Raw genomic sequence first — 13359 nt, 5'->3', positions numbered from 1 at the left:
AAAATTACGTTGACTTGGGCTCCCCTCCGCTTCTAACCTGTGTCATCAAAGTTAGTGAGTTACAATAAACCAAATATTCCTATTCTCAGCCAATTCTCCGCACCAATGACCTACAAGTCAGTAGTCTGGTCACTTCATGCGCACATTACCACCAAACCTTTTGCTCATCATCTTTTTTGGGCCCATCTGGTTCCAGTGGCGCTTTGGGAACAAGTCAAAGGTGAATTAGATTGCCTCCTGGAACCCGGCATTGTTCGACTTATTGCATCAAGTGAATGGCCTATCCCTTTAGTTTAGTGAAGAAACCATTGGACCAGTTACACCTGTGCAGTGATTTTGAAGTTACTGTGAATGCACACTCGATAGTGGATACATACCCAATTCAGCACCTGGACGAACTCTTTGCAAAGTTATCAAGTGGTCAATATTTCTCAGAAATTGACTTGTTGGGTGCCTATTTTCCCCTTTCATACAGAGTCACGTCATATGTTAGTTGTCAATACTGCTTTGGGGCTGTACCAGTACTTGCAGTTGGATTTTGGAGCTGCCAGCATTCAACCTTCTGTCATTTATCTTGGGTCTAAAGTAAGGGTCTCGAACCCCTGCGTCAGTATGTTTCTGCTGTTGTGTCTTTTCCAAGCCCTACATCAGTCGAAGAACTTCAGGTCTTTTTAGGCAAAGTCATGTACTATCATAAATTTCTGCCTGGGGCAGTGACAGTCATGCAGCCATTACATGTGTTGCTGTGTGAAGGGACTCACTTTTGCTGGTCGCCAACTTGTAAAACCACATTTTCCGCCCATAAGATCACGTTACACTTTGCACCCTGCTTAGTGACGTACAGCCTAGGCCTCAACTTGATCCTTGCGATGAACACTTCACAGTACTGGTTGGCGGTGGTACTGGTTCTGAGATGTCCTGATGACACCGAGCGGCCTATTGCTTATGCCTCAAAAATGGTGACTCCTGCTCAAACTAAGTACTCTCAGATGGAAAAAGAAGCTTTCGGCATTGTATATGCTGTGAAGAAACTCTTTGTTTTTCCCTACAGTACCAAATTAAAACTTGGTCACTGATCACAAACTGTTGGTTTCCTCATTCAGTCCTTCTGCATTGTTACCAGATAAAGCAACACATCACATTCAATATTGGGGTCTTTTCCTTTTGTGTTACAACTACGAGATTCATTTTTGCCCTTTGAATCACACACAAACGCCGATGCTTTGTTCTGGCTGCTGGCAGGTCCAGATCCAGAATTTGGTGAGGAGGAATTGCTTTGTTTCCACATTGATGTTGCCACACAGATGGTTGATGGTTTTCCTGTAACTAACACATGGATAACAAAGTCTGTAGCTTTGGATCATGTTTTGCAGAAGGTCACAACATTCGCACAACACGGTTGGCCAAATTCGCCACCTTCTCATGCATCATACTGATCTGTAATTATTACATCTTTCAACATATATTCCCTTTTGTGGATGGCCATGGATCACTTGTCTCATCAGGCTGTGATCCCCCCAGTGCTTCTTTCAGAGGCTCTTCATTTATTGCATGCATATGACAGGAGTGTATCACACAAAAGTGTTGGCTCATTGACATGTGTTTTGGCCCAGCTTGGATGGTGACGTTACCTGCCTGGTTACCTGCTGTTCACAGTGTGCAATGCACCAAACAGCTCCGCAGATATCATCGTCTACTTTTCCAACACCGTCATGTGCATGGGGTTGTAAATATGTGGCTTTCATTGACCCCTTTCTCAACTGTTACTTGCTGTTGATCATTGACACACAGCCTCATTTTTGTATGTTGTCTGTTGTGTTTCCACATCCACAACTGCCATCGTCACAGCCTTACCCAACAAATTTTCATTTGAAGGCTTGCCCATGATGTTAGTGTCCGATAATGGTCCAAATTTTCACCGCAAGAGTTTGTGGCATTTTGCGATTCCCATGGTATCCATCACATCCTCGCTCCGCTGTTGTACCCACTATCTAATGGTGAGATGGTGTGCATAGTGCAGATGTTCAAACCTCAGTTGAAAAAGTAGGTAGCCAACTCTTGGGGTTGATTCCTCTCCCTGTACCGTTTCTGCCATTTGGCAAGAAGAGTGCAGCAGAGCTACTTCATGGGCACCAGCCAAGGATGCTACTACACCTCCTGTGCCCTCCACCTGGACATCAACTCGTGCAGCTGCTGCACCTCTTCTGCTCAAGTGTAGCTGTCTGGGCACGTAGTTTGAAACATCGCCCTAAATGGATTTCAGTTTCATCACCAGATGCCGGGGACGGCGTCTCTGCGACATCTACACGGAGTACATCCCCGAGGCACCATGATTGGCTTCACTTTCATGTTTGTAGCCAGGTGCCCCCTGATGTCACACCATCGCCTCTGAAGCCATCCTCATTGGGCATCGTATCACCTGCTGCTTCCAGTTCACGATTGCACATGCAAGGGCATCAGTCGTCTGTGGCCACATCAGCAGTTCCTCTATTGCTTCCAACACCATCATCAGTGATTCTATCACCATTTTCTGTGCAACCACTGATGCCAGTACCATCAGCACTGTGAGCAACATCACCAGAGTCAATGCCCAAGGTCGACTGGAAACATTTCAGGTGTAGTTGGTCTTGCTATATGGTTTGACATGGGAAGGTGGGTGCAAAATGGGCCCATGCCTGAAGCACTTCAGACCGTTTGCTCCTGTTGCAGCTTGCCACATTAGCCAGAGCCTAGTGAATGAGGAAGACTGCATGAACGTCTCAAGAATCTGTGATCTCTCTAAGAGAAGAGGAGTGCAATGACATGCGCATAATTTCAATAGGCCATGAATGCAGCAGTGCCATGTCATCCAAGAGGCACTTCAGACCTGTGTGTGTGTGTGTGTGTGTGTGTGAGAGAGAGAGAGAGAGAGAGAGAGAGAGAGAGAGAGAGAGAGAGATCACTGTCAGATCCCACCACAGGCCTAAGTCTGTTTAAGGTTAACCGAGCTACACCCAGCGTCAGTTCTCCAGGTTTATTACTGCAACTGTATGTGTACATAATTAGTTCCTGCTGAATGTTACTTAAATACTTTGCCCAAGTTATTAAAGCTTCCATGGAGTAAAGTTGTGTTCACTCTACCACTTGTGTTGTACTTCAGGGTTGCCACAAGTTTTGGGAAATCAGGGAATTCGAACATGCCAGGAAAATCAGGAAATATCTGGGAAATTTGAAAAACAAACACTGGAAAAATCTTGTTTATGTCTCGGTAGATCAAATGGGTTGTATACTGAGATGTCGTGCATCGTCGCTGGTTGGGTGCAGCAGGGTACGTGCACCACTTCCCTAGTCCCACATTCTTACTACTTGTTCCCTTCTCCCACTCCCCACAGCTTGTAGTCATTGTTGCCACAACTTCTTGCTGCTTGCCTAGCAAGTCAGAGAAACGTGAGGAGTGGTTTGTCTGGATCTGATTCTCAGAGACTGTCGACACAGTGATCAAAAAAGGTTGTCATTTGTGCATAAGTTGCGTCTGAGTGATTGTGTGTGTGTGTGTGTGTGTGTGTGTGTGTGTGTGTGTGTGTTTGTTTGTTTGGGCGCGCGTCTGCACTCCCGTTTTCTGCAAAGGCTATGGCCAAAAATTTGGTTGTGAGAGTGTGATTGTCTGTTCGATCTGCCTGTCTGCAGCTCAGTGATCATCTTCACACAGCGAGTTGCTACTGATCCTCATTACTATTGATTCTCAGAGTATTCGCAAATTATCTGTTGCATGGGTTGATCATTGTGGTCTTATTTCATCAGCATGGTGTCTGTGACATGTGAATGGCTGGCCACAAAAGTGGACTTCCGTGATGGGCCAAAACCTCAGGCCTTTTTTGTGGGTATCTCTAATGGATCTGCCCTGTCATGTAGTGGATTTTTGTGGTTTATCTATGGATACAGGAATGTGGTGTTCCTCGGCAGGTCAGAGGCAAGGGTGGTGGATTTCAGGGATTGCGACTGTCTCAACTGCAAGTACATTGTACATTGCATATAAACATTTTATTTTTTGTAGTAAAGTTTTTACACTTCAAAAGTAGTTTATATGTTAGAAAGTATTGATGATAAGAAGAAGAAAATTGTGGCAGTTGCTGGCAGTTTGTACGCTATGTAGTCATGCATTTATGGAAGAAAAACCACACAATACCTGTAAAAAAAAATAGACATAGAAGTAGGTAATAACTGACAATAAAAAACATAGTAGAACCAACATTTTATTGGAGGTCATCTATAATGTTGGTTTACATGACTTTTCGCTGTCAACTCCTTTCAAGAGGCCTACTTTTTTCTAAAGTTATTTCTGAAATCAGTGAAGATATTTTAAATATATATTGTGACTCCAAGGAAATGCGTATTTCTGTCATCAAACATGTTTTGTTTTATTGAAATAAAATAACGTCAGTGGTCGTAATGAAACATAATATACCATGTGGCATGCTTTCTCCACCTAAAAACAGTTCATTACAAAAGATGTTGGTGTTAGTACATAAGATTTTTACTCAAATGTTTAAAAAATACAGAAGTCCTTGTATTTCTTTGTTAAGTTATGCCTTTACTTGGCCTTGAAATCTCAAAATTTGTCAGGGAAAAGTGCTAAAACTTGTCTTCAAATCAGGAAAATATCAGGGTAAGTTGTGGCAATCCTGTACTTATATCTAATTACAATAATTACCAACAGGAATTGCTAGAAAAATTTTCTGCATACATGTGCATATTTATGTCTTATATTCTTTATTTTAGAGAGGCAGTAGCACCTGAACACAAGTGTTACAGTGTTATATGAGAGAGAACCTCTTTGTGAAAGTAAAATGTAGAATGTAGAAATTAATTTATTTTGCAGGGGTGAACAAACATAAAGAGTAGTAGAAAATGTGATTATATTATGAAATGTACCATAAGGAGAAATAGATACACTAGCTTTTTTGTTTTTATTTGTTAATTTTTTCTAAGAAAATTATTTTAGGCATTCAGAATTCATTATATATTTATTGTTACACAGGATAAACAGGAATACTGGTGGGTTTATATCAGTGACCGCAAGAGCCACACTTTACTAACTTCTCCATACCATGTGACAGCTCTTGTGGAGGAAGAGGAAGTGCAGTTAAAATTCACTGCCCCACGATGGCCTGGCATCTACACGTTCACTGTTTGTCTGAAGTCAGATTCGTATCTTGGCTTTGACCAAATGCAGGACATAAAGGTCAGTTCCATACCCAATCTCTATTTTGCAAACATATCTACAGCTATACTGTTTATTGAAAAATGATTTTCAGTGACTGAATATGTATTAGATTGTAATTTTTGTTACCTTAAGTAGTGGGACAGTAAGGAGAACAAACCAAATGTTTGTTCATGATATACGTTTCTATTACCCTTCTTTTACTTTCATTGATGTTCATCTCATAAATATTTTCTATTCAGCTTGTCCTTTTCCATCTCTGACAGAATTACAATGTAATCGACAAGCTTTAAAAATTTTATTTCTGCCACATGATCTTTAATTCCCTTTCTCAAATTTCTCTTTTGTTTTCTTTGCTGCTTGCTCAATGTATTCGCTAATAACACAGGACATATACAACTTCCTCTCATGCCCTTCTCAAAAACTACCTTCCTTTGATATCTGTTTTTCCACTTTTACAACAGCAGTTTGTTTTCGGCATAAGTTGTACATAAGCAGTTTTGCCCTGTATTTAATTCCTGCTATCCTCAGAATTTCAAAGAATATATTCTAGTCTATATTGTAAAAAGGTTTTCTAAATTTGCGTTAAATATGGTTTGTATTTCTTCAGTCTGTATTCTAAGAAAAGTCAAACAATCAGTATTGCTTCATGAGTTCTTAAATAAGATAAAAATTTATCTTCCTGCGGATCAGGTTCTACCAGTCATTCCATTCTTATGTAGATAATTCATGTAAATATTTTGTGAGCATGACTATTAAAATGTTGGTTGCGCAGTTTTCATCCCTGACTGTAACTGCCTTCTTTTGTACAGGGATTATTACATTCAGTCATTCCATTCTTATGTAGATAATTCATGTAAATATTTTGTGAGCATAACTATTAAAATGTTGGTTGTGCAGTTTTCATCCCTGACAGTAACTGCCTTCTTTGGTACAGGGACTATTATATCCGTATTAAAGTCTGAAGGTATTTTGCACGCCTCATATATCCACGAACCATGTTGAACAGGAAAAAATTCCACAGTGTCTTTGGACATTAATGATTGACTGTGTCAGAAAAAAATAACAAATAAAAGACCCTAATCAGTCAGAATGCCGATCAAAAACAGTCATGGCATTTTGGAATGTTCATGTGATTGTATGATTAAAATTTAAAATTAAAAATAAAAGAACATGTTAAATATTCTTGCTTGTCTCGAAGATCTAAATAATTCTGAAGGAATGCTATTTCACTGTGTCAGATAGCTTATTTTGGCTTTGTTACATTCCATCATGAACTTTTCAATGTTTGATTGTTATTTTGGCTTACATATTTCAGTGCTCTTTCAAACTCTACTCAGAATATTGCATCTCTCATCTCATCTTCATTTACTTCCTCGTCTTTCCGGATAATATTGTCTTCACATTTCTTTTGTTTATACATCCCTTCTATTGATTCTTTCCACTTTTCAGCCTTCCCACGTTTATGTAGCACTGGTTTGCCATGTGAGCTTTTGATATTTTTACACTTGCTTGTTTTCTCCAAGAGTTTTTTCAGTTTCCCTTTAAGTGAATCTGTCTTGTCCATAGGCAAGCATACTTCTACAGATTTGCATTTCTCCTTTGGCCATTACAGTCCTGGTGGATAACGCCTCAATCTCCGCTAATTTCAAGTTGCCGCCACTCATACCTCACCTGTCATTCAACATCATCTTTGCCTCTGCACTTCCGCCTCGACTGACATCTCTGCCCAAACTCTTTGCCGTTGAATATGTCTGCTTGTGTCTGTATATGTATGGACGGATATATGTGTGTGTGTGTGTGTGTGTGTGTGTGTGTGTGTGTTTGCGTGCGAGTATATACCTATCCTTTTTTCCCCCCTAAGGTAAGTCTTTCCGCTCCCGGGATTGGAATGACTCCTTACCCTCTCCCTTAAAACCCACATCCTTTCGTCTTTCCCTCTCCTTCCCTCTTTCCTGAAGAAGCAACCGTTGGTTGCGAAAGCCAGAAATTTTGTGTGTGTGTTTGTATGTTATTTTATTGTGCCTGTCTACCGGCGCTTTCCCACTTTGTAAGTCTTGGATTCTTTGTTTTTAATATATTTTTCCCATGTGGAAATTTCTTTCTATTTTATTTACATCATAAATTTAATAATTCGTATGTTACCCAACGATTTTTATTGATCCTTGTCATTTTGTCTAGTTGTTCTTCTGCACAATTGCCAATTGGTGACCAGTAGCAGTTGGTACTAGCTCCGTGCACTGGCTCCTCAGATCATCTGAGCCTATTTCTGTCAGTTTTGCCTGATGTTCCCTTTGGAACTAGCAACTGCTCTGGCATTGTCATCCCATCCAGGTTCTGTCTACTTAGTTTTCTATTTTGTATTGTTTCTTTGGCTTTAAAATGCATTTCATGACTTATAAATTGTAGTCAGATCTTACATCTGACTTGGGAAATGTTTTACAGTTTAAAATATGGTTTCTAAATCTCTGTCATACCACTACCAGGGTGTATACACTGTGGGACAACTAGGAAATTCAGAAAACACCTAGGAATTTTTTATCTGGGAGAAAACTGGGAAAAACCTGGGAATTTTTTAGAATTCTGGGAATTTTTTCATTGTTTTAGTTTTGAGTCAAATTTTTGTAATTTTGACTGGTAAGAACTGATACTCTAACAAAGAGTTTTACTGTAGCCCATTACTGCAAGATGTTGCAGCAATAAAACATAAACGAGAGAAAAACATCAATATAAAACTAAAGTTGCAAAGAAAATACACTGTTTACAAAAACAAAACACAGTGCGCACACAAATGTTGTACTGCCATTTCTTCGATAGGAAGGTGATGTGCCTTTTCAGCAGGACAGTGCGTATCCACATACTGCTGCTGTGATGCATCAATAGAAGCATTATTGTCTTGCCCAGCAAGATCACCAAATCTCTCACCAATTGAAAATGTATGAGACATGATGAAGTGGTAACTTACATGGAAAAACCTTTGCTGAACTGCAACAAAAGGGACAAGATGCTTGTGACAATCTATAACAGAATCCCATATATTCAGACACCCTAAATACTTAAAAAAATTTGAAGTAGCAGTACACTGTTAAATGCAGTGTATATTCTTGTGGAGTATTTTTTCATATTTGTATTTTCTAAAATTATAATCTGCCATTATAGAAGGTGTAATATAAGGTACTGCTCATGATAAAATTAATAATATGGAGATGCTTCAGGTTCTCAAATCAGAATCGGTGGAGAGAAGGCGATGTTCTCTTCAAGGAATGCTGTTGGGAAAATTTAGAGAATGAGCATTTGAAGCTTACTGCAGAATGATCCTAGTGCTGCCAACGTACGTTTAACTTAAGAACCAGTAAAATAATGTTAAAGAAATTAGGGCCTGTATGGAGGCATATATGCTGTAATGTTTCCCTCTTTCTATTTGAAAGTCAAACAGAAAGGGAAATGACCTGTAGTAGTAATAATAATAGTTCTAGATTTTGTAGTAATATAAATAATGAATTCTTTGCAGCTGGATGTGAAAGAAGCTCCTGAAATACCAACAGAGCATCCTCAGTGGGAAATGTCAGATGAGGAGGAAGATGAACAAGAGGCTGAAGGAAGTGATGTGTCAGAGTTCACAACAGATGAGGATGTTGAAGATGATCAGGATTAACACAGTTTCAGGACAGATCGTACAGGTAAGAACTGTGTGTGTGTGTGTGTGTGTGTGTGTGTGTGTGTGTGTGTGTGTGTGTGTGAGTGAGAGAGAGAGAGAGCGCATGCACGTACATTTTATTTTTTATACTGTACTTTTCAGTCTAATCATCTGTTTTAAAACACAAGAAAATCTGAGATATGATTGACGATCTTAATGTGACAGACTTTTGTCATAGTGTCATAATACCATCTACCATTTACTGAGAGGAAATGTCATTAAGATATCTGAAACATGGTAAATCTTAAAGGTTCATAGGATGCATTTATCATTTATCCAGTAGTAAATGATTTTGAGTGCTGGCACCAGGCCTGTGAGCTAACCTTAGCAGGAATCATACATGGACCACAGTCCCCATGTTATATAAAAAGTGTTTTATCATTGCACTTCATTTGAGTTTTCGATTTACACTAAGTTTGTAACTCAAGCACTTAAGACAGATGAAATATGTGCAGGATCCTTAAAATTTAATTGTCCTAGGTCACAGGAATGCTGTAACAGGGGAAGGTGTAGAAGGCAAAATTATCGATGTATATAGGCAGAATGAAACAAATGAGTAGAGAGGCTTCTACAGTAGTTTTTATGTGGTTGAAATCAGCAAATGCTATCCTCAAGAATAACAAGAGGATAAGGTGAATAAAGCTGTGATTCACATGAAAGTTGGTACTTTCACTATATACTATGACACAGCACTATACTAGGTGTAGACGTATTGTAGGTGTTAAGCTGTTGCCTTCCTCTGACCTTTGAACTGGCTGACCCAGCCAGTTATAGGGGGACCTAAAATTTAACATTAAATTAACAAATTAACCATGGTACAGTTTGACATTTTTCCATATTGACAAACATTTCCACATGTGAGAAGAGAGATAAGTGACAAAAGTCCTAGGACAAACCAGGGTAGTTAACCAATGAGCCTCTCAAGAATAATGTATGCAGTAAAATGGCAGGAGATGGATGAATATATTACTAGAGTATACACTAGCTGTACAAAGGTTTATAAGTAATACTGGACTGCAGTGCATACCCAGGTGTTGAACTCGGGCCCCCGTGCATGGCCTTCCAATGTGCTGACCATTCAGCTAATGGGGGCGGACATTGCATCACAAAGTGGACCAGAAAATAAATAAATAATTGAAAGCAACTTTTGACAAAAATTCAAATTAAAATTTAAAATACTACACCAGCAGAGAGGGCGTAAAAATTTTCTTTGGATTATATGAAGATAAATGTCAAACTCATTTGGCAAATATTTTAATAATCAATCCAAGAGGAACTATTGACGTGGCTGCAAAGTTTCTTCTTCAGAGAGGAAAGAAGAATTGGTTTGTAAAGAAAGGCATCAATTTTTCACACAAAGCATTTTCATCATAAAATTGTTCCCCATACTGGCTTGGAGCAAAGTGCTTTCAACTACACTTTTTTCTGTTTCATTCAGATTGCCTTTGTGATTGAAATGTTTGTATTTATTTTCTCAAATTTCACACATAAATAAACATCATTTCATGATTTTATAGAATTTCTTGCCCAGTTTGTTGTGTTTGTTGCCGGGTGTGGAATATTTTGATTTAGAAAATATTTTGTTTCGGCTGTGTTGTCTGCTTCCCAATGTAATTTACATTTTTTGTTCTTTTATTGTTGGAACTCATTGCTGAATGTCATTTTTCATCTGCCTATGTTATTATTAAGTGCTCTCATGTATTGAGTGTACTAAAATTTAATAATTTAGAAAAAAAATGTTGTTGTTTCAGATCTGTACAATGTACTGAAGAAAGCAGAAGTATGAAGAAGTATGACACTTGAGCTGCATGTCATATGGAGTTACTCCCTCATGACACATAGAGAGTACATGTGAACTGTTATACTTAATTTATTTGTTGTATTTGTATAATTTCCATGGGTGTGTTTTGTGTAAAGCAAATATTTTTGCATTTTTAGTGTACATCATTGCCCAACCACAGAGCAGCATTTTCTTGTATGGTTCAGTGACTACTTCTTAAAACATTCAAAGTGATAACAAGATTTGAGTGTTACCTCTCTCTCTCTCTCCCCCCCTCCCCCCCCCCCCCCTCTCTCTCCTCCTCCTCCTCCTCCTCCTCCTCTCCCTCCTCTCCCTCCTCTCTCTCCTCCTCGGTTCTCTCTCTGTGGATGCGTGTATGCTGTTGAAGTGGAATGTGTGAGTGAGTCTTCGTTTGTTGGAATAAAATGGAGTTGGGACTATCATTTAATCATTCCTTGCTCGTACAGAATTAGCATGAAATGTTTTCTCTTGGATTCCTTAATGCAGCTTGTTTTGGCTTCCATTGAAAGCTATGTTTGTAATGGACATTCTAGTTTTTTATGTCACCATAGTCCCTTTTGTTCCTTTGAGACTGAACATAGACAGGGGAAGGTTTTGCACGTTATCTTGTAGCGAGGTACTTTTATTTTTGAAATAATAGGGTATTCATCTTTTTTATTGCTTTTTATGCTTGCCTGTGATTAGTGTGTGTAATGATTGGATCAATGAAATGTGTACTCTAAAGAAAAGAGGACAGCAACTTTTTAAGTAGATGTCAATACATGTGTTCAGAAACCAAATATGGTATTGTCCAGAGAAAATATGTGGAGTAATGTGGCATGTTTGTTTTTATCCAATGTCAAAAGTTTAAAAATGATTTCAAAGAAATCATATTATTATTGCATAAGGAATAAAAAGCAGTGGAGCCTATTTGTGATTTATTGTGTTTAGTCACTCCTCATTTCATTGCGAGGGTGGAGGAAAATCCTCAAATCACACTGAATTGTATTTCAATTTTAAGATCTTTGTTCTTCATTTTTGTCTGTGCTGTTAAACAGGGAAACTCCATAAGACCATGAGTAATTTCAGCAAAAAACTATGCCTCTAAATTGGTTGGAGGTCAAATCAAAGATCCTATTTTTGAACATACATTTCTCTACAACTATGAGGTTGGTGCTATATCCAATACTCCTCCCATTCCCAAACAGGCCTGCATTTGTATGAGGACCTATAATATATTTTTAACTTATTTGATTGTGAATCAGTTTATGTATGTGAAAGAATGAAATTAATGTTGAAGCATTTTTATTTGATAAAAGAAAAGGTAAAACAATATAATATTGTATATATGATAACGCAACAATGTATTGTAGAAACAAAAATGTTATAATTTGTGGGTGTTGAGTAACTATTGATGTTAAATATGAGACTGTATTTTCTCAAAGGTGTTTATAAACGTCATATAATACATTGGGCATGAGCCTAAACTTTTATAAATTTATTTCTGTTTTACCATGTGTATTGTGTGTTAAACTGGGGACCTAGAAACACCGGAGAGTCCTGGCCCGCTGTAGCCCTCAATGGTTCACAACCCCACAACAGTCCACCCACCTCACCACCACCCCACACCGAATCCAGGGTTTTTGTGTGGTTCGGCCCCCCCAGTCGACCCCCGCCCTCCCAAGATCATCTCGTACTCATACCAGACAAATGTAACCCTAAATGTTTGCGAGGTAGAGTAATTATGGTGTATGCATACGTGGAGGCAGTGTTTGTGCAGCAATTGCCGACGTAGTGTAACTGAGGTGGAATAAGGGTAACCAGGCCACATTCACCAACATAGATAGAAAACCACCTTAAAAACCATCCACAGACTGGCCAGCACACTGGACCTTCACACTAATCTACCAGGCAGATTTGTGCTGGGCACACCTCCCACTCGGGAATCAGCACATTAGACCGCACAGTTAGCTTGGAGGCTATTTTGCCTTACTTGCCTGAAAATACATTTCTTCACTTACACACACACAAAGTTTCTCAGAAGCTATATTTATGTTCATTTCCTAGTAATTGTTTAAATGCAGTGAATTATAGCTGGCTAAAGTGCAGAGGCCAAACTGAAACTTCAGTGCATTCACATTGTTCACTACAAACATCTTCCAGTAGTGAGTCAGAAAATACCCTCATTGTAAACCGTCAATCAGCTCAAGCCTTTATGATTGTGAAGTAAAATGGCATAGCAGTTGTTTCTAGCGAGTACGTACATTTCTAATCTAGGAAGGCTGCAGCTTCCTCTGACAGACAGATATAGCTGTTATAAACAATTCTCAACATGTTGAGAATATAGAACAGCGTTCAGCGCACAAATAATTTCACCAATAACATATTCCTGATTTCTGCCAGAGTTCCAGAAAAGACAGCACACTCAAACTACTATTGTGATACATATCTGAAAGGTATTTACACACACACACACACACCATGATTTTTAATATCTAAATGTTAGAACGATTTTCCTATTCTTAACATATTTTTATTGTTTTGGAGATACCAATTACTTGATCTGAAAGTGCAGTCCTGATATTGATAAATTTTCTGGAACTATTCTAACAGTGACAAATTTGTCCCCTGATTAATTCAGCCACCACTCATACCATAAATGAATTCAGTTTTTTATTGACC

The 13359-nt window shown here is 38.7% G+C and overlaps 1 protein-coding gene across 1 annotated transcript in view; it reads left to right on the top strand.

Annotated features, from left to right (window-relative positions):
* LOC126284533 (translocation protein SEC63 homolog) overlaps positions 1–12178 on the top strand; it is a 150823-nt gene extending 138645 nt beyond the window's left edge. The window contains 3 exon segments of the mRNA XM_049983531.1: positions 5018–5221; positions 8712–8880; positions 10649–12178. Of these exon segments, the coding sequence (XP_049839488.1) occupies positions 5018–5221; positions 8712–8855 (348 nt within the window). The 3' untranslated portion in view covers positions 8856–8880; positions 10649–12178.
* The last annotated feature ends 1181 nt before the right edge of the window (positions 12179–13359 follow it).

Source organism: Schistocerca gregaria, chromosome 8, assembly GCF_023897955.1.
Source record: "Schistocerca gregaria isolate iqSchGreg1 chromosome 8, iqSchGreg1.2, whole genome shotgun sequence".
In the NCBI taxonomy this organism is placed as follows: domain Eukaryota; kingdom Metazoa; phylum Arthropoda; class Insecta; order Orthoptera; family Acrididae; genus Schistocerca; species Schistocerca gregaria.
Note: the sequence above shows the minus strand (reverse complement) of the source record. Positions and strands in the feature narration are given on the sequence as shown.